Consider the following 24,013-nt stretch of genomic DNA (forward strand, 5'->3'; position numbering starts at 1 on the left):
TCTGATCTCTCTCAACATGCAGTTGCTGCCTGCCAGGGGAAAGAACACACATATATGAAGAGGTAAAAAATGAATTCTTGGAGTATTCAAACACACCCACATCACTGCTCTTTGAATCCCTCAATAGTTACAGACATCTCTGGTATGTGGATTTGCATATGGTTGATTACACGGATTAAGCCTGGTAAGAAAGTTATTTTTGGTCCGAGAATAAACAAAATCTGTGTTCAGGAAACTAGACCCGAGTAGTAGTTTCAAGCGAGCCAGGATTCTGACAGACAAACATGTTGATAGCTTCTGCACGACTGTACTTTTCCATGAATCAAATGTTTAACAACTTTAACTTCTGCGCCAAGCACATCTTTTGGGTGGAGAGCTTTGCATGCAGCGGCTGTTCAAGACAAGTTTAAAGAAACAGACTATTCACAAGAATTACATCTCCAGGGCCCTGGGAGTTTAATTGGGTGGTGGAAAAGCAGTTTCACACACAGAACGCATACAGATGTATTGTTCACGGACACAAAACAAGGCAAAGTCAAGTGTATGAGAGTTCTGATCTGGTGTCAACCTGTGTTCTCTGTCTATCCCACGTACAGTACTGAGAGTCACATGACCTCCATGCAGACATTCCATCCCCTCCCTTTCTCCTCTTTGGTGAGTGTCAATACATGTCTATTCCAGGGTCCTCTGAGGACATAGAGTAGGCCTCTATATACAATTTACACTACTTGCATGCAGTAGAGAGGTGTTGGTTCTAGTTCTGGTCCCGTAATCATAAAGCGTCTCAGAGAAGGAGTGCTGATCTAGGATCAGTTTCTTTATTTTAGATCACAATTCATTAGATTACATGGACAGGGGGGCATGATCCTAGATCAGCATTCCTACTCGGATCTAGACTCAGGTCCCCCCTGTCCATATACTCTTATTCTTTTGGATCTAAAAAGGCTAAACTGATCCTACACCAGTTTTTATATACGTCGTTGTTGTTGTGGTTGTGGTTCCTCACTCCTCGCCAGGGTCGGACAGCTCATAGCCCAGGCGGCTGGCGGAGGGGAAGTGAGCCCAGAAGGTTCTGGACAAGTCTTCAATCTTCTCATAACCAGCATGCTCGCGCAGAGCCTCCACCCAGCCGAAGAAGTCAGAGGAGGTCAGAGCCCAGTTGGGCATGCTGCGCTTCTCACGCCCCAAATCTGCTGCTGGGAACCAATGAGAGCACGAGAAGAGAAGCGGACGTCAAAAGGGAACCAATCAAAGTGAATGATACTGCACTTCACTAAGACTGGACACAAGACACAACTTGACATGGATTGATAGCCGTTTACGACATACATTACTTTCAGTGTAATACACAATCAACACACAATCTGTATTCATTGATTATACATGTGTGTTTGTGACATTGATAGAACCGCCGTACGGAACCTTTGCTAAAGGGAAGTCTGCCTCACCAATGAGAAAATCTACCCTGGCAGTTTTCCCACTTCCCAGCCTTCCTCCCTGCTACACCAACCATAGGAGCCTCGTTCATTTCTCTGTGTTCACCTCTCTGTCACCCCTTCAATACAACCTGAGCTTAAGCCGCATTCCTTTAACCAAAGTCAATATAATCCCTTGTAAAAAAAAACGTCTTGTCTTCGAATTGTAACCAAAGCCCCCGTTGAGCATCTCAGGCTTATGGTTGATTAAAGACCAGTCAGGGGCGAGGGGCCCTGGACATCCCCTAAGCCCAGAGATAGGCCTCTCACTGTGGGGTGGTGGGAGAGAGGGCCAGGTCCACGCTGGGAAAGCAGGCTAGGACAACAACACTCCACAGCTCCCAACTCAAACATAACAACGGTGTGAGTGAGAGAATATAGGAATATGATAAGGAACAACACCACGTAGTGTGGAGGCACCAAGGAAGTCTTCTCTTACATCTGTCCCTCTGACCTCTCTACTTGTCCCTTGCTGTGTGTGTACATACACTGAATGTACAAAACATTAAGAACACCTTCTTACTATTGAGTTGCACCCCCCTATCCTTTTGCCCTCAGAACAGCCTCAATTCGTCAAGGCATTGACTCTACAAGGTGTTCCACAGGGATGCTGGCCCATGTTGACTCCAATGCTTCCCACCGTTGTGTCAAGTTGGCTGGATGTGCTTTGAGCGGTGAACTATTCTTAATACACAGGGGAAACTGTTGAGTGTGAAAAACCCAGCAGCGTGGCAGTTCTTGACCAACTAAAACGAGTGCACCTGGCACCTACTACCTAACCCCGTTCAAAGTCAAGTGCATGAGAGGCCTGATCTGGTGTCAACCTGTGTTCTCTGTCTATCCCACGTACAGTACTGTGCGTCACATGACCTCCATGCAGACATTCCATCCCCTCCCTTTCTCCTCGTTGGTGAGTGTCAATACATGTCTATTCCAGGGTCCTCTGAGGACATAGAGCAGACCTCTACATACAATTTACACTACTTGCATGCAGTAGAGAGATGTTGGTTCTAGTTCTGGTCTACTACCATACCCCTGTTCAAAGCCACTTAAATATTTTGTGTTGCCCATTCACCCTTTGAATGGCACATATACACAATACATCCATGTCTCAATGGTCTCAAAACTTAAAAATCCTTCTTTAACCTGTCTCCTCCACTTCATCAACACTGATTGAAGTGGATTTAACAAGTAACACCAATAAGGGATCATAGCTTTCACCTGGAATCAGCTGGTCAGTCTGTCAGGGAAAGAGTAGGTGTTCTTAATATTTTGTCCACTCAGTGTATGTCTTCAAGCTATAGTTGCACAACTCAAAATATTGAATCAACATTTCTGGGCTGGTTTGATTGAATCCAACCCCATCTTGGTAACCCCTGGTTACCCAGTCTCCCACACTCACCTTTGCCTTCTTCTCCTGCTGTTTCTTCAGCCCCTGAGTTCAAGGGAGAAAAGACAGGAATTATTCAGACCGAAGGCACCATATGGGTCTTCATGGTGACTCACACAGCCCTGTTGATGGGTGACTTGTGACAAAACAGAGATAAAGTTAATTAGTCTAACTGAGGAGTGCTTTAAAAAAAAAATCTCTGTCTATCAACTCTCTCTCCCTCCTTGTCTCTATCTCTGACATTGCGCAACACGCTGGGCAGGCAGCAGCAGATTAGCAGACGGGGGTGTTGCGGACAGAGAGAGGGAGACAGAGGCAGTGAGGTGTAAGACAGGGGGTGAAGAGGATATGGAGCGGCTGACTGCTAAGTGCTATGTGCTGCGCCTGGCCCTGGACTGCTCTGACATTCAGACATTCACAGCCTTTATTAAATCTCCTCAGAGGATAGGAAGGTCGCGACAGATCAAAGAAGAAGGTAAAGCCCAGTGGAAAGAAACCTGGGTTCAAACACTATTTGAATACATTTCAACATACTTTATCTGGGCTTGATTGAGCTTGCCCGGCACAATAGAACCAATAGAATAGTCGGGAAAATACAAACCCTGCCCGTCTGGCACTCCAGGCAGACCGAAGCAAACGCTAAACGCATTTGAAAAATCTCGAGTGGTATTTGGACCCAGGTCTGGGAGGATACATAGGAGGGGAAAGAGAAACGCTCAGCTTGGTCAACAGAGACTAGAGAGCGCTAAGCAAGGTAGGCACACAGTGTGATACTCCTATCGTCTCAATGAAAACGAAAGAGGGAGAAAGCAAAAGAAGGGAATGAACTACGACTGGTCTATTCTGACCCACAACCAGATGCTTTTCATCAAAACAACGTCATTTCCACCCAATCAAATATCTTGGAGGGATGTTGTGACAAAAGCTCTACGTCTCTGAATAGCCAATATTGCACATGCATTATGTAGGCTAGGCAAGCAGGAAGCTCTGCTCAATTAAATATACAGTATTGTGGTGTGCTGTTGAAGAAATGGTGCCAATACAAAGAACACGGTATATCATGGGAGGGCATCCGTTTCATTTGAAAGAAAAATCTTAAACTTTCTCCTCATATTCCACAACAAAATCCAAGTTGACAGAAAAATGTGTGACTATAAACAATGTAATGTTGAGGACTAGACTTCATATTTGATGCATCGAGACAGAACCCAGTAAAAACACAATAATCAATACCGGTCTTTTATTTGTTGCTGTTGACTGTACCGGCTGTTGAAATGTCAGAGTAGTTTGTCAGAAGGTTACATTCCTAGTGAACTAATGGACAACATTCCCTCCAGAGAAACAAATTGACTGACTGTCAGGCTGCATCTCCAAGGTAATTAGTTCCAGTTGACGGTTTCTGAGAGTTGCTCCAGACTGCAGTAAGAGACAACAGCGGGCCAATAACAGTCTCATTCAGATGTAACGTTTAACTCACTTTTAACGTCTCAATAGTGGAGGATTCCTCTCTCCATCTCCTCTTATCCATCTACAGCACACAGAGCCGAGAACCCAGTAGAGAGGTAGTGAACTTTGCTCTTTTCTCAGTTCTTTCACATCAGCCCACAGAGCTACTGGAGAGATGAATTGAAGAGAGGGGGCCGCCGCCACCACTTCAGACTTGAGTTTCATCCAAGTACACCTCACAATCCAATACTACCCTTATGCGCAAAATAGGTTAAAATAACGTTGAAGAGATGTCTTTTGGATGCCTTCCATTATCACCGATGAAAATGACACAGGCTCGGAGGCTCTCACCTCTGTGGAGCGCTAACAGGCTGACTCACCTATTAGAGAGAGGAGACCCAGCAGGACGACCCAGAGCAGCATTGAGACACAACGACGAGGCATGGTTTTACACTGTGGTGGGCCGCACAAAGACAGAAACACAACCACAAACTGTGAGAAATTGTCACAGCTTTTACATGGTTTTGTTTGTTCTGGAACATCTTAAGGTTTCTCTTGGGGAGAGGAGTTGTGTCAGAGAACAGAAGGACACAACAAAGAAGGTTTGAATCAAGTAAGAAGACTAAGAGCTACATGTAACATTTGAAGGTACATTTCAGATTTTGCAGCAGGTGCAATGTTGACACCCCCCCCCCCCCCAGTAAACACCCAAAACAAAATCAATAAACAATATTAATTTACACTGATACAGGTACCTGGTGCTGGATCCGGGCTCTTGGTCCTTTTGCTCTGTGTGTGTGTGTGTAGCGTGTGTATGCCCAGATATACCCAGACCCTGGATGGGAGGACAGATACAGTAAACAGAGCTGTCCAGGATATGTTGGTCCTTCACACTTCAGATCCACATGCCATACCTTAACTCGGAACCAACCGCCCTGTCATTCCTACCCAGTCTCCACTTCTCACACCTGAAGCAGACATGTCAAGGGACTGAAAGGCTTCCTTTGTGTACGAAGGGGAGATGGAGGAGAGGGGGAGCAGGGGAATGTCAACACTCTCTTACCCCTCACCAACTAGGTCCGATGCAGACAAATTGTACCCATCTAGATAACTTACCATTACTTATGCTCCTGAGCATGGCAATCGTGTACTGTTGCAGAAAATATGATGGCTGTTAAATTTGTACATTCATTTAATAAAACACAATCATCAATCATCCTTTCATGTACAGTAAAACGTTCGATCAACACCTGCACATCTTGATCTTGAAAGTGACAAAAGTTCATAACCTACATTGATTTTGTAACCCCCATAAGAAAATGTATGCAATTTGTGACGGTGGATAAAAGCATCTGCTAAATGGCATACATTATAATATTCTAAAAGACACACTATACAAACACTACATGGTCTTTCACATATTGTAACTGGGAGAGTTCTCTCTTGGTTCCCCTTTATGTACGTCTCCACTGCCTCAACCACAGACGACCACAACGGGGGCCTCAAATACAGTCCACATTTACCTCCGTTTGTCCCTGACGAGTTCTACAGGAGCATTACGTCTCGGCAACACCTGTACTGGATCTGGCTAGCTAAACTCAGCAAAAAAAGAAGCGTCCCTTTTTCAAGACCCTGTCTTTCAAAGATAATTTGTAAAAATCAGAATAACTTCACAGATCTTCATTGTAAAGGGTTTAAACACTGTTTCCCATGCTTGTTCAATGAACCATAAACAATTAATGAACATACACCGATGGAACGGTCGTTAAGACACTAACAGCTTACAGACGGTAGGCAATTAAGGTCAGAGTTATGAAAACTTAGGACACTAAAGAGGCCTTTCTACTGACTGAAAAACACCAAAAGAAAGATGCCCAGGGTCCCTGCTCATCTGCGTGAACATGCCTTAGTCATGCTGCAAGGAGGCATGAGGAGTGCAGATGTAGCCAGGGCAATAAACTGCCATGTCCGTACTGTGAGACGCCTAAGACAGCGCTACAGGGAGACAGGACGGACAGCTGATCATCCTCGCAATGGCAGACCACGTGTAACAACACCTGCACAAGATCGGTACATCTGAACATCACACCTACATCACAGGTACAGGATGGCAACAACAACTGCCCGAGTTACACCGGGAACGCACAATCCCTCCATCAGTGCTCAGACTGTCCGCAATAAGCTGAGAGAGGCTGGACTGAGGGCTTGTAGGCTTGTTGTAAGGTAGGTCCTCACCAGACATAACCGGCAACGTCGTCGCCTATGGGCACAAACCCACTGTCGCTGAACCAGACAGGACTGGCAAAAAGTGTTGCAGTTTTGTCTCACTAGGGGTGATGGTCAGATTCACGTTCATCGTCAAAGGAATGAGTTTTAAACCGAGGCCTGTACTCTGGCCTATTACCTAAATAATCCACTACTTTTGACCAGGGCCCATAGGGTGCCATTTGGGACAAACAATACACTCCCCCCCCCAGATCTCATGCCGTATCAGGATTAAGGAGACACATTCCAAACGATCTGACAAGACGTAAAGGAAGCAAGCACTTTTGTGGTTACCGAAGCTTTGCATCAGGATGGGCCTTCAGGTCCTGAAATGATGGAATCCTACCTACAGTAACATTGCCATCTGTTGGTGGAAGATGGTAAATACAGAAATGCAATTTGAATGTATTCGAATTTAAGAAGATTGAACAATCTTTTCAAAAGGTGAACGGGAATAAAATGACACACTGCAGACAAATGTGCAACCAGAAAGCTTATTTTGGAAAAACTTTTAATTGAACAAAAGTATTTCATTCCTCAGTCACCACACCGTCTTGGAGTACAGTACCTTTAAGCTGTATCTAAATTCATATAATATTCACCTTATTCTTCTTTTTAAATATACATACACAGCTGAAAACAAGATTTAAATAACAGTGCTCAGTAACATTAAGACAGCTTTTCTTTTTAAAAAGCAGGAAACAAATGTTGAACAGACTTTCATTGGCAAACAGACAACCAACAAAACGTTTTCCTATCGCTCTTGAATCTCCGTCCTCGGTCAGCGACGGTTTCACTCGGACGTTGAGGAAAGCGGTGGATTCGAAGAGAACGTTCAAGGGAACATTTGAGCAGTATGAGGGTGTGGCACATGGTCGGTTGGTATACATCCACGGACATTCGACGCAGCTTACTGACAGTGTCCATTCCACAATACACCTACAGAGGGCGTCCTTTCCTTATCTGGTAAATACAGTACCATTTGAGGTGCCTTTCTTTCTGGTACAAGTCTTTATGGAAACGTAATACTACTTTCTGCAAACGACGGGTCGCTCGATAACGACAGACAAAGCAACAACACCTACTGGAGACAAGCAAAAAGAGAAGAGCTGTTTCTCTCCTCCCGTTTGTTTCCCCCCAGAAAATCAAAAGGTCTCCAGTGATAATGTGATGTCAATGTCAACACATTAAATATTCACGTTCATGGTGTTATGTAGCTGTTGTGAAGGAACCTTTGACTGTAAATCCCCATCCGTGCTCACTCCAAAAACCTAGAGGCCCCGGCAGGGCTTTACTAGGAGGTGGAGTTGTCAGCCAAGGCAAAGAGCAGATGCTTACAGACGGTCCCTTAGTGAAGGCGTTCTCTGGACACTTCTGGACAGGACTCAATGTCATTATTCTGAAAGGAATCTGAGCTACGATGGCCAATATGTACCATTTGAGTCTCTCTCCGTGCTAACTGTTGACTGTTGAGTTTATGGTGACTGGTAGCTCCTGTATTGAAGGGGCATGGGCAGACCTGTGGATATTGCTGTGCTCAATCAGTCAGTGGAAAGTCCAGTAATAAGGCTTGTTGTTAGGCCAGGCCGAGCACCGGGGTCCGGAGTGTGTGTGTGTGTGTGAGTGTGTGTGTATGCAAATGTATGCGAGCATGTGTGTGTGTCTGTGTGTGTGTGTGGTCACAGCAACGGTTTGACCAGGTAGAGTTTGTCTCCATGTTCGCTGGTGAAGATCGGGGCTTTCTTGTAGTGCTCCACCAGTTCGTCCATGCTGCTGAAGCGTCTCTGGCCGATACAGTAGACCCCCTCTGCCAGCGCAACCTTGAAGTGCTTGTTCTTTCCCATCGCCTTGAGGGACACGGAGAAATCACTGGGCTGGTGGGAGAGAGAGAGCGAGAGATAAGAAATGGATGATCATTGCCATGGAGTTTCATTCTTAAGCCACTAGAGGGGGCTATAGATCTACTGTAAAGTCCACCCATCTCATTGAATTAATGCAGTTTCCCTCAAGACAGCTTTCCCAATAAAAACAGCTCAAAACACCGTATGATAAGGCTATTGTAAACCATAGAGTACAGTATTATATACATAACCAGGAACACAAATCAACTGTTCTCCCCCCTTTTCCACCAATCACAATTCTCTCTCGACCACTCACCGATGATTCACTATCTCTGACCAGGAAGTCTCCCTGACCTCCTCTCTCGTTGAGCGCACACTCTGCCTGATGCCTAGTCACTCCCCCATAGTACCAGTCCTTCCCGGCAAACTTTCCCACGCGGGCCGGCCCTGTGTAGTTGATCTGGGGCGAGTGGGGGCCCGAGCCCATCCCACCCCCAGGGGCCGGATCGTCGCTAAGGATAACCACATAGTTCTTTGGCACCAGGCCCACCTGTCCACGGGCGCTCCGACACCGCCACCACTCAGGGTCGTTCTCCGGTTTCTCCAGCACCTCCATCACCTCGCCCTTTTCAAAGTTTAGCTCCTCGTCTGTCACAGAGCTGAAAGGGTACAGCGTCTGGACAGTGTGGAGCGCCCTGGTGGTCCCGTTGATCACCCCTCCCGACCCTGCCCCCTGTCCTGGGTAACCCCCGCTTAGGTCCCCCGAGACGGCCTCCTCCTCTCCCTCCTCCAGGACATAGTTAGAGGGGAACCAGCCTACCTGACCTTCAGAACTCCCTCGCCACCAGCCGTCGCTACACTTCTCCATGACAATGACCCTTGACCCCTTCACCAGTGTCAGCTCGTCTTCCCGCTCCGCCGCGTAGGCGAACTTGACCAGGGCTGAGATGCTGAGGTCGTAGATACGCTCGGCGCTGCTACCTCCGCCACCATTGGACGGGTACTCTGCGTCCGTGCTGGGCGTTGGCGAGGCATCGCGGGCACTCGTCTTCCTCTTCGTCTTCCCCAGGCCTTAGAGGGAGAGAGAGAGAAATAACTTAGTACAATAGACAATAAATATTTATACCACAAATTGAAGATCTCAGCAGTAGCTCCACATCAGAGCAGAATAACATAGCAAAAAGTCCCCCTTCAACATATTAGGTTAAAAGTCCTGAGGCTAGAGTATAGTACATCTAGAGAAAATGGCTCCAAACAGAAAGCCCTACGTGGTCATTGAGATTGAGCAGGCAGCTACGCTATTCAAAAAACAGCCTGCAAGTGAAGTGCAGCAGCAAGCTGAGTTAATTAGCTCCTAGTACTGATGGTAGAGGACGGTCCGTGGTTAGGAGGTCACCACCTCTCTCTGAGGCAAACACTGAGGCAAACACTTCAGGTAGAGTTAGGGGGGAGTGAGGGGTTCTGGGTAATTAGTGCCAGAAGGAAACTGGAGGTAAGGCCAGAGGAGAGACAAGGGGGGTTCTGGGTATTGACAGGCGATGTTAATTCCTCTCAGGCAACTACTGACCAGACCACTGTGCAGGAAGGCTGTTTAGGAGACAGGAAAAGCAGATCAGATGACACTGAGGTGGTCGGGAGAGTGGACATGGACTGCATCCAAAATGGCACCCTATTCCCTACATAGTGCACTACTTCTGACCAGAGCCCTATGGGCCTCGGTCAAAACACAGGGCTCTGGTCAAAAGTATTGCAATATGTAGGGAATAGGGTGCCATTTGTTTGGTTGGCTCTCTCGCTGGAAAATATTGACCTTTAATCTCTTTCAATAAAAAAACCAAACCGGTCCCCCACAGTAAACTACTCCCGTAAAATTAGACTACTCCTTTCACTTTAGACTCTCAATCCCTCTAACTCGCTCTCTGAACATTTACACATTTATTTAAGACAATATAGAGAATCACTAATGCAAGCAGAAGGAAGAGGATCATTGCCATTGAAAGCCTAGTGTCAGAGAGAATGAACCCCAACCCTCTCAGCCAGGTAGGGGAGCACTCCGAAAGGTCACAAACAACCCTTTTCCTCCATCTCCCCCATCTCTTCCTCCACCCCCCCCCCCACCCCCCCACCCCCCCTCTTCATCCTCCACCACTCCCCATCTCATGCATGAAACAAGGAGGCTTTCTGACCTTCTGTGTTCTTGACGCTTAACTGGCCTTCTGCTCTGACGGAGCACGCAGCCAACCAAGGAGGGTCTTTGTTGTGAGTGTACAGCAACGTTCTTAGCAGACTTACAAGAGCACGCAAACCTGGAGATGAGATGGGCTGCACACGGGTTTGTAATAAGCAGGCACGCACACAGAGACATACACTTGTATTCAAATGTGGAACTCATCTCACAATTACAAACACACCAGCTCACGGGAAGCATCACATAGCTTGCACATGCCCAGTTACACGCAACACAGATAACATGATGACACAAAGCCGGTGGGACCAAAAAAACATGATTAAATCATAGACCTCTCGGGTCTCCTGTAATAGTACTGCCCTCGTGAAAAGAGGAGACGATGTATATGACGAGATCTCCTCTCTGCCCAGAAAGTTACCATTCACACGCTCTGCAAGCGCTAGATTGTTAAAATACATGTCACTGACTAAAAACGCCTTGCCTGCAACTATCGTCATTTACTCCCGTTACGCCCGGTATGTACTTCCAAATAAATTACTAAATAAACATTTACAAGGAACCGAAAACATTTCAATGTATTGTTTTGGTCTGGAAGAGGCTCCTTTGTCCAGATACTGGTTCAATCATAGACTAGCCTAGATCCTACAGTACATACTGAGAAACACACACACACCGGACACACATATATAGAGACGAACAGCATGACGGACCGACTGAGTCAAATAAGACCCACAACAAACGGAATAATACACCCTCAGAGTTAAAATGACGAGAAGACAGCCCTCGTCTCCATGAATCAGCCTCCATCATGACACAGAAAGGCCAGTGGCAGCGTCACAGGGTAAACTTGGATAAGAAGCTGCTTCTGTTTCAGCCTGGGGGGGGGGGAGAAGGGAGCGTTTTGGGAAACGGTGACCTTGAGAGGTGGGGAGGGGGGGGTGAAATACCATCACTTAGCTCCTGTCATAACTATCCCCCATCAACAGGCCATTCCACCCCTCACACAACAAACTGTGAGGAGGAGGCACGGTCACTATTTATAGCTTTCACAGAAATAAAGGAAAAAGCTAACATTCGCTTTACATACTGGGCTGTTGTTTTACATGGTAGGGCCGATGGCATTTCAAGGGTTGTAGAGCAAGTGGCAGGCAGGGAGATTGGCATTTAAACACACACGCTTGTCTATGAACACACACAACCTTTCTATGAACACACACGCAACAAGAGATGACACACACATGCATTCCTTCCTTGGCAAACTGACAGCTGATCCATGACTTTCATGCTCATTCCTCTGCAGCATGCAACAACAAACAAGGTACTCTGTGTTGCGCTCACACACCACAACAGTAACGACACGCTAACTCACAGTCGCCCCCACTAAGCAACACTGCGATGACAGTGACAATACTAATTAGAAAACAACAAGCGCTAATTGGAACCTGAAAGATAATTTAGAAAACAAGTAGGCATAAATCGTGAGGAAGTGCCTTGAGAGCCTAAAGCACAATAGGCCCAGCGCCGTCCGGGTTAGGGGAGGGTTTGGCCGGGTGGGATTTACTATGCTCATCGCTCTCTAGCAACTCCTTGTGGCGGGCTGGGTGCCTGGTGTTTCCTCCAACACATTGGTGCGGCTGGCTTCCGGGGTGTTAAGCTGGTGGGTGTTAAGAAGTGCGGTTTGGTGGGTCATGTTTCAGAGGACGCATGACTTGACATTCGCCTCCTGAGTCAGTTGGAGTTGCAGCGATGAGACAAGATCAAAATTGGGGGTAAAATAAAAAAAATAAAGTCATCCATTCAACTGGGCCCTCACCAAGTCATCCATTCTACTGGGCCCACACCAAGTCATCCATTCTACTGGGCCCACACCAAGTCATCCATCCAACTGGGCCCTCACAAAGTCAACCATTCTACTGGGACCTCACAAAGTCAACCATTCTACTGGGCCCTCACAAAGTCAACCATTCTACTGGGCCCTCACCAAGTCATCCATTCAGCTGGGCCCTCACCAAGTCATCCATCCAACTGGGCCCTCACCAAGTCATCCATCCAACTGGGCCCTCACCAAGTCATCCAACCCACCAGGCCCGAGGCGAGTCACAGTGTGGACCCATAAAGCTGACTCGTCGATGCTTAACGATACGCTCTTAATTTACGCTGATGAAGGAGAACAGGCCAGGCACAACCCCATCCAGCTCGCTGCAGGGAAGCAATGTGGAGGACCTGGGGACAACTGTTCAATGTAGCACAATGGTGATTGCAGAGTAACACTAATCATGTATGGCTACTGCAGTGGTACTGGAGGAGTGAGAATAGAAAGTAATTTGATGAGAAGTGAATGCCAAGCTATTCAGTATCAATCACAGATATAGGCCCATTTCATGGGCTGACAAACGGAACAGGCCGTGCTTAGTCAGAATGTTCTTTTTGCAATATAAAACTGATGGTCTCCAATAATAGATAATAGCATGGTGGGCGGTGGACCAATTAAGTAGCAATGTGATCCATAAGAAGAATGTGAGTCCAGGTGGCACTTAGTGTCCATGAAAGCAGCGATTCTCTCTTCCGCTCTCTCCCAGTCTGTCTCGCTCTTTTCACTCGCTCCCTCTTCTCTCTCCTACCTCCTCCTCCAACGATGTCTCGCTCTCCCTCCCTCCTCCCACTCTGTCTCTCTCTCCCCCTCCTTCCTCTCTCTCCCGATGAGACACTTCACTTAAGGTGTGGTATGAGACCAATGAATCACTTGCCAACAACTTTTGCTTTATTCAATTTTCATAAAGCTGATTTTCTTCTCCATGCCTCGGTCTGAAATTGAATTTCCAGCACAAGGAGGATATACTGTAAACGAATACCTAGGCTATTTCTACCTATATCTACCCCACAATCACTGCTGAATAACAGAGTAAGATGATTATCTGATGTTTGACGGGAACTCATTTGATCTAAATGGCGTTTTTTTCTGGATGATAGCTGGGAAAGCTGTGTGGGTGTACTTAGAGGAAGAGAGGGATGGAGGAAGATGGAGAGGAAGATAGTGTGGTAGGATGGAGGGAGTAGAGGAGGCGAGAGTGCTCGTCTCCCAGACAATACTCTAATCGTTTAACTCTACACCCCTCTACAGCTCCCCATCGCTCTCCGTCACTTGTCAAATCGAGCCTTAGTCGTTCTTGTCTGAGCAGCCATTTCTCCGTCTGTTCTGTCCTCAGATCGCCCATCACAGACTCAATTCCCTTGACAACTCTCTTCAATCAGATAGGAAGAAACTTCAGCAGTATCAGCACCTGGCTCGGAGTAAGCCGAGCACCACTTTTTGTCAAACGCATTTCACAAGTTCCGTACAAACACGACGTGGTTTGAGCTTTATATCAGGACTGCAATACGATCAGCTTGAAAATACACACTTTCAAAACGCTAACATTTAGCACTGACCAGCAACCCTCTGGTTAACTAGAAGACACGTCGTCTCCCCTACCTGAGCAGCATACTAAATTGGGCCCCTGAAGTTGTAAGCAAAGACAACGTGACCATATACATCGCATGGCAACAAATCAATCCGTAACAACAATGTCCAACTGCCAGCCCTGAGTGGTTGAACAGCGTACTGACAGAGCCAGTGACCTATAGCTTTTACAGTGGCCTGAACACCACCCTCATTACGATGACATTATGAGAGAGAAAACATCAAATCAAATGGAAGTAGCACACCAGAATGAGTTCTGCGAAGTGCCAAGACTCATAAAGAATGTAGTTAATCAAGAGGAAAGGCCTCTGTTAACCACCTTGTTTACAGAGTCACTGATAAGCAAGAGTCATTTCTTAAAAATATCTTCAACAGACAACTGTACTTGGAGGGTTAATTTAAACACAATTAAATCTACTTGACTGCCTTATGTCAGCCAATTTTAATTAGCCTCATCTTCGACAAACATTATTTATTCCTCATTATGAACTGGGTGGTTCAAGCCCTGGATGCTGATTGGCCGACAGCCGTCGTATATCAGACTCACACCACGGGTATGACAAGACATTTCTTTTTACTGTTCTAATTAAGTTGGTATACAGTTTATAATAGCAATAAGGCACCTCGACGGGTTGTGGTTTACGACCAATATACCACGGCTAAGGGCTGCATCCAGGCACTCTGCGTCATGCTTAAGAACAGCCCTTAGCTGTGGTATATTGGCCATATACCAGACCCCCTCGGGCCTTATTGGTTCATTACCCAACTCATGTTTGTTTAATGTCATGATTATTCAATAGTCCGTAAAGAAACATTAAGATAGATTATAGTTTTAGTTGCTTTGAAAGGTTCCTGTTGGCAAGACTGTCTGTGTCCCAAATGGCACCCTATTCACTATATAGTGCACTACTTTTGACCTGAGCTCTGGTTTAAAAAAAGTAGTGCACTATATAGGGAACAGGGTGTCTATTTCTGATGCACCCAATGTGAACTGTTCCATTGAGATGAACTGAGGACATTGAGTTGAGTTTCATCCTAGCTGGGTTGGCACCAGGTCATTCTCTGTGGGAAGGTGAACGGAGCCAACGTTTCCACAGGCAGAGCATTATACTGACTGGCACCCAATGGAGAGCTAAGAACACACTGGAAGCGTATCAGTAGACCCAGCTCCAACACAGAAACGGAGGTCATTTCAATCACTACATAGGGCTGCAGTTGTGTTGGCAATTATAACACCTCAGTGGTTAGAGATGATTATGTACTGGACAAACCTGATTACTTAGGATGGAACGAACACACACACACACACACACACACACACCTCTTTATGACTAAATAAACATAGAAAATAAGTAGGCCTACACTAGATAGGATTCAAATCAACTGGTGACTAAAGCAAATATTGTCTCTCAGGTGATTCCAGTGAAAATATCGCATAACACCTGCCTTGGAGAAGGCATTACGTGTCACTGGTTGAAGTAACCCTGGTAATAACCAATCAGAAAACAGATGGAGGTCCAGCCACACACATACAGGGGTTGTCCTTGGAGGAAGCCAAGGTTGTAGCAGGTGGCTGGAGATGATTGGTTTATGGTCTGACATTTATACTCGTCCCCATTGGGGATGCAACCCATTCAATACAACAAGAACATAGCAGTCAGCAAGTTCACGTGTGTGTGTTCAAGGCGTGTGTGCGTTTAAGCGTATGTTTAAGCGTGTGTCCGCATTAGGAATTACGGTGTACAGTACGTAAGCCTGATGGTATTTGAGTGTGAGGAATGCACAAAGCCGTAACACTCGCCTCCCACCTCACAGCACTTCATCTGCCTCCATCTCAAAGAGAGAGAACACTCAATAACTATTCCAGCTATGCTCCTGTGATCTGGCTTTGTGTGTGTGTGTGTGTGTGTGTGTGTGTGTGTGTGTGTGTGTGTGTGTGTGTGTGTGTGTGTGTGTGTGTGTGTGTGTGTGTGTGTGTGTGTGTGTGTGTGTGTGTGTGTGTGTGTGTGTGTGTGTGTGTGTGTGTGTGTGTGTGTGTGGGTGGGTGGGTGGGTGGGTGTGTGTGGGCGTGTGGCGTGCATGCAAAGCCAAAAAGCTCTTTGTCTCACTACAGGCCTGACAACATTATTTCAGTGCTCTCAGCGCTCTGGGCCCAGAGAACAAAGAGAGCTGTAGTGGATATAGACTTCCCCCTTTAAACAGTGTCTCCAGGGTTACATTAATTGATCAATAGTTGGATTGATAGGGAAGAGTATGTGTCACTGTTAGCAGCAGAAATCACCCTCAGGTTGCTCACGATTTATACAACGGGAGGCTCTAATCTTGGACGCTGATTGGTTAAAAGCGCATTCCAATGCCAATTTACACTGTTCAATCTCACTGCGCAATCTACTGTCTTATCAGCCCAGCCAGACCACTTATAAACTTGATCTCCACTGTAAAAAGCATCTAGACATTATCTCCCATTTCTTTCAGAATAGCAATAGGTTTTCAATAGCGGAGATCTGTATTTTAACTTGCTGTCTGTCTCTCTGACATTTGCAACATTGTTTCAATATTGACATTTGATCTCCAGCTGTCCCGTAGTAATGAACATGTCGGGCTCGAGAGTCAGGACAAGACAGACAGGCAGCTTTTCTCAGCCAGTCGAAATCATGAATCAGCATCATTTTTATAGACATATACAAAGAAATGTCAACAGAGAACAGGTCAAACGAAACGTAGTGCCGCTAGTTTGCAGACTTTCCAGCTTCAGTTTGAAGTGATTGTGTTTGCTGTGTTGTTGGCTAGCTCCTCTGAACAAGTGTCCTGACGAGAGAGCACATTTTCTATGCCAGGCAAATTGTGCATCATTAGATCTTTGTTATGGATGTACTCAAATAAATGTCACTAGAAAACAGCTTAAACAAACACAAATGCAGCTACTACGCTGTTATTCTGGATGCACTGTTTGACGTGACTGTACATTAGCCGTAGTTGGCTAGCTAGCAAGGAAGGGATAAGAACATTGCCAGCCAGGATGGCAATGGAACATTTAGAACGAACAACTGGGTCTCTGTGTGTGTGTGTGTGTGTGTGTGTGTGTGTGTGTGTGTGTGTGTGTGTGTGTGTGTGTGTGTGTGTGTGTGTGTGTGTGTGTGTGTGTGTGTGTGTGACAAACTGCAGGTTTTTAATTGCATTGACTGTCAAGACCTCTGACAACTAGGCAAAGTAGTGGGAGAAATCCTCTTGGCTAGTTATCCTAATCTTTCAGTTAGACGTCTCATCTATCTTGTGCATTTCTGATGCAAGCGTCTATTCTTCACTGATAAAATTGGATGGCAAGGTTCCGTCTCATCACAGCGTCAGTTCCTATTGCCTCGTATCACTCTTGAGTGTCGACCATTAAAATAAAATGAAAATAATGAAAATTCCATTATCTTGCCCTTTCGCGCCATTGGAAATTCTCTCCAATTCTCTGTGAGTATGAACATCTTAGTTTCTACCAACGGAGATTAATTCATTTGCCTAATAAGGGTGAGAGTTCTACCCTATTATTCCACAGTTATTCCACAGTGAGAATTACCAGAGATCAGCTAATCCTAGCTGTTGTCCATCCAAGAAAACCCCTGCACTTCATATTGAATTAGTCCTTACCTCCTCTGACCTTGGAAGAAGATGCTTCAATGCCTGAACAAAAGCTGCTTCAATACCGGAATTTCTCCTCATCGATCACACCAGCTTTCCCTTGCCTGATAACGAATAGCCTAAGGGATGCCTTACAAAACAAAAGTCTCCTGTATTAAACATACTGTTTACAAATCACCATCCTTGAGAAATCATTGCTAACCGGAGAGTGTAAGTGCGTGAGGTAGTCAAGCATTTAACAGTGTTTCATCCGCATGAATCACATGAGGTGAGACGCCTCTGTGGAGGCACACCTAGAAAACAGCAGAGAAGAAAACACACGCACGCACACGCACACACACACACACACACACACACACACACACACACACTACTTAGCCCAACGTAGAGATTGTGTGTGCCACACCGCCTCTGTGCACCCCTAGAAAACACCAGAGAGATGCCCTGTCTTACGCACACGCATACACACACACGCGCGCGCGCACGCACAAACACACACACACCCCCACACCCGTCCACCAACCTACACACTTAACCCAACTCACCGAGTGTGTCTTTGATGTTTTTCACCAGCGAGGCCTTCTTTAAGCTGTTTTTCCTCTCCACATAGTTAGAGGGTACGTAGCCGGTCCGGTTGGAGGCGTTCCTCACCCTCCACCAGGTCTTACTGTCATCCAGGAGCCACAGCCGCTCGTTTTTCCGGATGTCAAGTTCCTGTTCCTGCTGAGCCGAGTAGTCCCACTTGGCTATAACTATCACCTCCTCCGTCATTTTTCATGGAGTCCTTCTGGAACAGAGAGAGACATACTGTTAGGCCAGGGTGGGGTTAACAGCAGGGCTGTGACGATGCCCTTATCGCGATATTCTTTCCATGGCAAAAATGAAAAGACAAAAACTCTTTGGTTCTTTAAAAACGATGTATGTAAAATATTGTGAGCTATAGCTAGGAAAATAAGTACATGTGACTCTGGATGACGACATAATGTTGTCTTTTTACAATATTAGCTCTGTTTTCCTAAAGAAGTCAAATCCACTTTGTGTTTTGTTTCCTTGCCACGATACTAAGGAATCGTCCCTGCCCTAGTTAACAAGGCACATAACACGCGAAAACGCACACACAGATGAACACCAGCAATACACACGCATTAATAAAATAATGAGGTGAGCCGTTTCCGTGCAACCCTAGAAAAACACGAAAGAGAGAGAGAACATGTTTCTCACACACACACACGCACATACACTCTGAAGCCAATCTCAGAGGGATGGTGCCATCCACCACTATGGTCTGTGTGTGTCTCAGACTGACTGTGTGCAGGCCTTGTCTTGGCACTCGCGTGTCTGTTGTTGTAAGACATCTGGCAGAGCCTCTCTGCCCTGTAATCCAGGTTGGCTGAGACCTACCTAGTGTGTGTGTGTGTGTGTGTGTGTGTGTGTGTGTGTGTGTGTGTGTGTGTGTGTGTGTGTGTGTGTGTGTGTGTGTGTGTGTGTGTGTGTGTGTGTGTGTGTGTGTGTGTGTGTGTGTGTGTGTGTGTGTGTGTGTGTGTGTGTGTGTAAATGAATATATGTGACACTCAGGACTCGAGGTAAGTAATCAAAGGAACCACTAAGCTGGGAGTTCACACTTTACTTCCAAACCACAGAAGAGCCTCTCCCTTTTACCAGCTTCTCTTATTCATCTTAAATGTGCTGAATTATTCAGTGACACACTGAGCAGAGGACTGTTCTATGTTAAATGTGTCTATAAAACACGGCTTATGGAAGGAGGGAGGGAGGGAGGGAGGGAGGGAGTAGAGAAAGAGGAGGGAGTAGAGAAAGAGAAGCGAGTAGAGAAAGAGAGAGAGAGAGAGAGAGAGGGAGGGAGGTAAGGCAGCCAGCACCTGCAGGCCTAATAAGGAATAAATCAAACAGATCCAGGAGATAACTAGTGCTGCTGCACACTGGGGGTAAACAACACAAGGACTGGTGTCTATTCATGGAGAGAGAGAGGGAGGGAGGGAGGGAGGGAGGGAGGGAGGGAGGGAGGGAGGGCGGGAGGGAGGGAGGGAGGGAGGGAGGGAGGGAGGGAGGGAGGGAGGGAGGGGGAAAAAACAAGAGTGAGATACCAAGATAGAGACATTAGGGACATGGGGGGGAAGTAAAAGAGATGAGAAGTAGAAAAGGAGACCGTGAGAGAAAGAGAGAGAATGAGAAAGAGAGAAAGCCAGAGAGAGAGAGCGAGAGAATATGGAGTGCTCTTTTACTGGATGGTGTCTCCAGCAAGACTGTGTGGTGTCCGAGAGATATCGCAGTGACAGGCCGTTTTTCCTTCCAGGGCCAGTCAGAGGTGCGCTCCCACATCGTCCTGACACCCTCCACGGGGATGAGGCTGTGAGCCAGCCGGCACCGGAGTCCCCAGCCCTCTCACCCATCACCCTTCAGCGGGACGGCCTTGACAAGTCAGGGAGGGAGGGCTGGGGGGTTCCAGGCGCCAAGCAAAAATGATAATGCACACACCTCAGAGCTGTCACACTAACCACTGGCCACTTCTCCGCCTGACTGAGACCGCCTTATTCACAGTTCACACGGTCTTTCTTTTCAACTCAGAAGGACAGTTTCGCAGACCCAGATCAAACTCTTCGAATAAAAAGCACGCGTGCCTCGATTGAAAGTGCTCTTTAGTCTAAGAATAGGTTTAACCAGGGTCCAGGAAGCAAGTATGTGGGCCTGCAAGAGTTGTGTCTTTACTGATTCGCTGTTATTTCTACAGCCCATTGAGTTCGATATGACTCAGTAAGGCTACAGTAAAGAATCTCAGTGACCCAGCAAGAGAAAGCCACTATTGTCTGAGAGTGATGATGTCACACTACTGGAATTCTTTCCTCTCTCATCCATGACCGTAAGGCAGGAAGAGCCTGATAAAGGCTGTCAGTCTTCTCTCATCAACTGGCAGGGTTAAAGACACAAACAAGTGCATTATTTTCAAGCAGAAGTTGCTTTTGGGCCTAATGCTGAAAACAGATATGCAAATTGCAAAGCCGTAAAACATATTAACCTCAACGGATATTAAACCATCTTCATTGATTATACAGTTTTAGTTCGTCAACTAGACTTCTGTCTGATTGTACCCTAAGCTCCTTTTTTTTTTTTTTTTTTTTAAACCTTGTAGGTTTTATCCCAAGCATTGGATGATTCCGTGGGAAAGTCAACCTAAGCATATACAAATAAAGTTAGGCATTTCCAAACTAAACTACATTCCCAATTATGCTTAAGGTCTATACGTTGCAGTTCACCATTTTTTTTTTACCAGTTTAAAAGAGGAAATTGCATGAATTTTGACCATTACAGAGTAGGAGGCCAAGTCTCAAAAACAGTTTTTTACACTTTCGTATTTCATGGCTTTTAGAAAGGACTCTTGTTCTTCCACTCACAGCTGTAAACCAGTGTTAGTTATGGATATGAGGCGTTCATGAAGCAATACAGAACAAATGTAAGTGTCTTGAGTTTTGTTTGCGTGTTCTACTGTCTTGTAAATATATGCCATTATCGCGATACTTAGGTGCCTATATGAGATGTATTGCAAATCTATATGTATTGCGAGTCAATACTGTGATTTTATTGCGATTCCACGGTCCAAACATATCGTTCACCATATGTCTGCTGCAGACGGACAAGAGACAGGTAATGTAACGGTCATGAGAAAACAAGTTTGGCCCTCTATTTAAAAAAGAAGATGGAGAACAAGCTATGAAGGAAAAACATTTGGTTCAGATACAGGCAACTAGCGCAAAAGGAAAACTGCGATAGTCAAAACGATACAATATATTGTCAAAAATATTCTCGATATGTAAGTGCAGCAATTTTCCCCCATCGCTACTGATGTGATATCTTAGCTTCAGAAGCTTTTGCATTCACCAGATTTAGTGTGCTGGTTCTGAGAAGAATTCTTCAGACTTTTCCTGAAGCAATTGTTGACATCTTGAAATTGTGGATATCTTGAATATTTTTGATATCTTGAAAATGTATGTGTTCTAGCTAAGATTCTCTTGCCAAATATATGCTGAAGTGAATTTCTCATACATGGCAGTACTGTTTTTTAGACAAAAAGATGAGAAGAGTATTTATCAACAATCTGTTAAAATCCCTAGTGACTTTTCAACTGAAAGCACCCCAAAATATAAAGACTTCATTCAGTGTCCAGAAAAGTGGATTGGCAGTATCTTGGATACAAATCATATTGATAAAGAGAAGAAAAGGTGATGTATTAGGTTGTGGTGCCTGGCCTTGTACACTATATTCAGACTGCCTGTAATTATACAATCATGATGTACTATGTACTAAACCTCAAAATGACAAACGCGTTAAGATTTTGAACATCCATAACGGAGGGCGTAACATCCATAACGGAGGGCGTAACATCCGTAACGGAGGGCGTAACATCCATAACGGAGGGCGTAACATCCGTAACGGAGGGCGTAACGTCCGTAACGGAGGGCGTAACGTCCGTAACGGAGGGCGTAACGTCCGTAACGGAGGGCGTAACGTCCGTAACGGAGGGCGTAACGGAGGGCGTAACGTCCGGCGTAACGGAGGGCGTAACGTCCGTAACGGAGGGCGTTAGGTCCCTAACGGAGGGCGTAACGTCCATAACGGAGGGCGTAACGGAGGGCGTAACGTCCGTAACGGAGGGCGTAACGTCCGTAACGGAGGGCGTAACGTCCATAACGGAGGGCGTAACGTCCATAACGGAGGGCGTAACGTCCCTAACGGAGGGCGTAACGTCCCTAACGGAGGGCGTAACGTCCCTAACGGAGGGCGTAACGTCCCTAACGGGGGGCGTAACGTCCCTAACGGAGGGCGTAACGTCCATAACGGAGGACGTAACGTCCATAACGGAGGGCGTAACGTCCATAACGGAGGGCGTAACGTCCATAACGGAGGGCGTAACGTCCATAACGGAGGGCGTAACGTCCATAACAGAGGGCGTAACGTCCATAACGGAGGGCGTAACGGAGGGCGTAACGTCCCTAACGGAGGGCGTAACGTCCCTAACGGAGGGCGTAACGTCCCTAACGGAGGGCGTAGCGTCCCTAACGGGGGGCGTAACGTCCCTAACGGAGGGCGTAACGTCCATAACGGAGGACGTAACGTCCATAACGGAGGGCGTAACGTCCATAACGGAGGGCGTAACGTCCATAACGGAGGGCGTAACGTCCATAACGGAGGGCGTAACGTCCATAACGGAGGGCGTAACGGAGGGCGTAACGTCCATAACGGAGGGCGTAACGTCCATAACGGAGGGCGTAACGTCCATAACGGAGGGCGTAACATCCATAACGGAGGGCGTAACGTCCATAACGGAGGGCGTAACGTCCATAACGGAGGGCGTAACATCCATAACGGAGGGCGTAACGTCCATAACGGAGGGCGTAACATCCATAACGGAGGGCGTAACGTCCATAACGGAGGGCGTAACATCCATAACGGAGGGCGTAACGTCCCTAACGGAGGGCGTAACGTCCCTAACGGAGGGCGTAACGTCCATAACGGAGGGCGTAACATCCATAACGGAGGGCGTAACGTCCATAACGGAGGGCGTAACATCCATAACGGAGGGCGTAACGTCCATAGCGGAGGGCGTAACATCCATAACGGAGGGCGTAACGTCCATAAGGGAGGGCGTAACATCCATAACGGAGGGCGTAACATCCGTAGCGGTCGTTTTTTATCTCTAAAGTAATCATGTAAATGACAATCTTTTCAAAATGATCGTTATGGATAGCAATGGCTATCCATGTTTTGACCTGAGACGTACAAACTCAGCTAGGTTGTCGTCTTGTTCCATCACCACTCTGCTCTGTTTGCTCACACCCTGTTCAGCTCGGTGTGCAGTGGAACGCCAGCATGGTACCGTGGTAAGTTCTTCAGGAGATATATAATATTTCATAAAAGGGAAATAAAACATTGCTCACACCTTAAATCAGTCAAAACAGTTATGGTAGAGTATAGGAATCTGACAACATGGAGAAATAACTATAATGCATTTTCTTCTCAGAAGATGGAGACAAGCTGTCCGAGGCTTATTCAGGAGGGTTTGGAAGATCGTGACCTGCTCTGGCATCTCAGAAGAGAACTGAGACAGAAGGTCAAGATCTCAGCCTCATCTAAACACACACACACACACACACACACACACACACACACACACACACACACACACACACACACACGTGGTCTACAAAAATCACTATTTCTCATTGTGCATCTTATGTATATTGTGCATTTCCACAAATATAATACTGAACTGAGAGGAAGGTTAAGAAGGTATTATTTAAAGTTATTATT

General features: G+C 46.3%; 2 protein-coding genes across 5 annotated transcripts in view; both read right to left on the reverse strand.

Annotated features, from left to right (window-relative positions):
- Positions 1-432: 432 nt before the first annotated feature.
- On the reverse strand, positions 433-6,985 carry otos2 (otospiralin 2). 2 transcript variants are annotated; one of them, XM_055907898.1, is made up of 4 exons: positions 5,067-6,985; positions 4,692-4,764; positions 2,878-2,910; positions 433-1,193 (listed from the first exon to the last, which is right to left on the reverse strand). In XM_055907898.1, the coding sequence occupies exons 2-4, from the start codon at positions 4,753-4,755 to the stop codon at positions 1,003-1,005; spliced, it is 288 nt and encodes a 95-aa protein (XP_055763873.1). In that variant the 5' UTR covers positions 4,756-4,764; positions 5,067-6,985; the 3' UTR covers positions 433-1,002. The 2 variants fall into 2 exon arrangements, with proteins under 2 accessions (XP_055763873.1, XP_055763872.1); XM_055907897.1 differs by having other exon boundaries at positions 433-1,196.
- Positions 6,986-7,070: 85 nt separating this feature from the next.
- LOC129840219 (cytoplasmic protein NCK2-like) overlaps positions 7,071-24,013 on the reverse strand; it is a 54,183-nt gene continuing 37,240 nt past the window's right edge. For 2 of the 3 annotated variants that reach the window (XM_055907894.1, XM_055907893.1), the window contains exons 3-5: positions 18,238-18,479; positions 8,734-9,488; positions 7,071-8,450 (exon numbers count right to left, since the gene is read on the reverse strand). In XM_055907894.1, the coding sequence (XP_055763869.1) occupies positions 8,256-8,450; positions 8,734-9,488; positions 18,238-18,463 (1,176 nt within the window). In that variant the 5' untranslated portion in view covers positions 18,464-18,479 and the 3' untranslated portion in view covers positions 7,071-8,255. The remainder of the gene's footprint in view (positions 8,451-8,733; positions 9,489-18,237; positions 18,480-24,013) is intronic. The other variant, XM_055907895.1, reaches the window with a different exon arrangement.

The sequence above is a fragment of the Salvelinus fontinalis genome, chromosome 41 (assembly GCF_029448725.1).
Source record: "Salvelinus fontinalis isolate EN_2023a chromosome 41, ASM2944872v1, whole genome shotgun sequence".
Classification (NCBI taxonomy): domain Eukaryota; kingdom Metazoa; phylum Chordata; class Actinopteri; order Salmoniformes; family Salmonidae; genus Salvelinus; species Salvelinus fontinalis.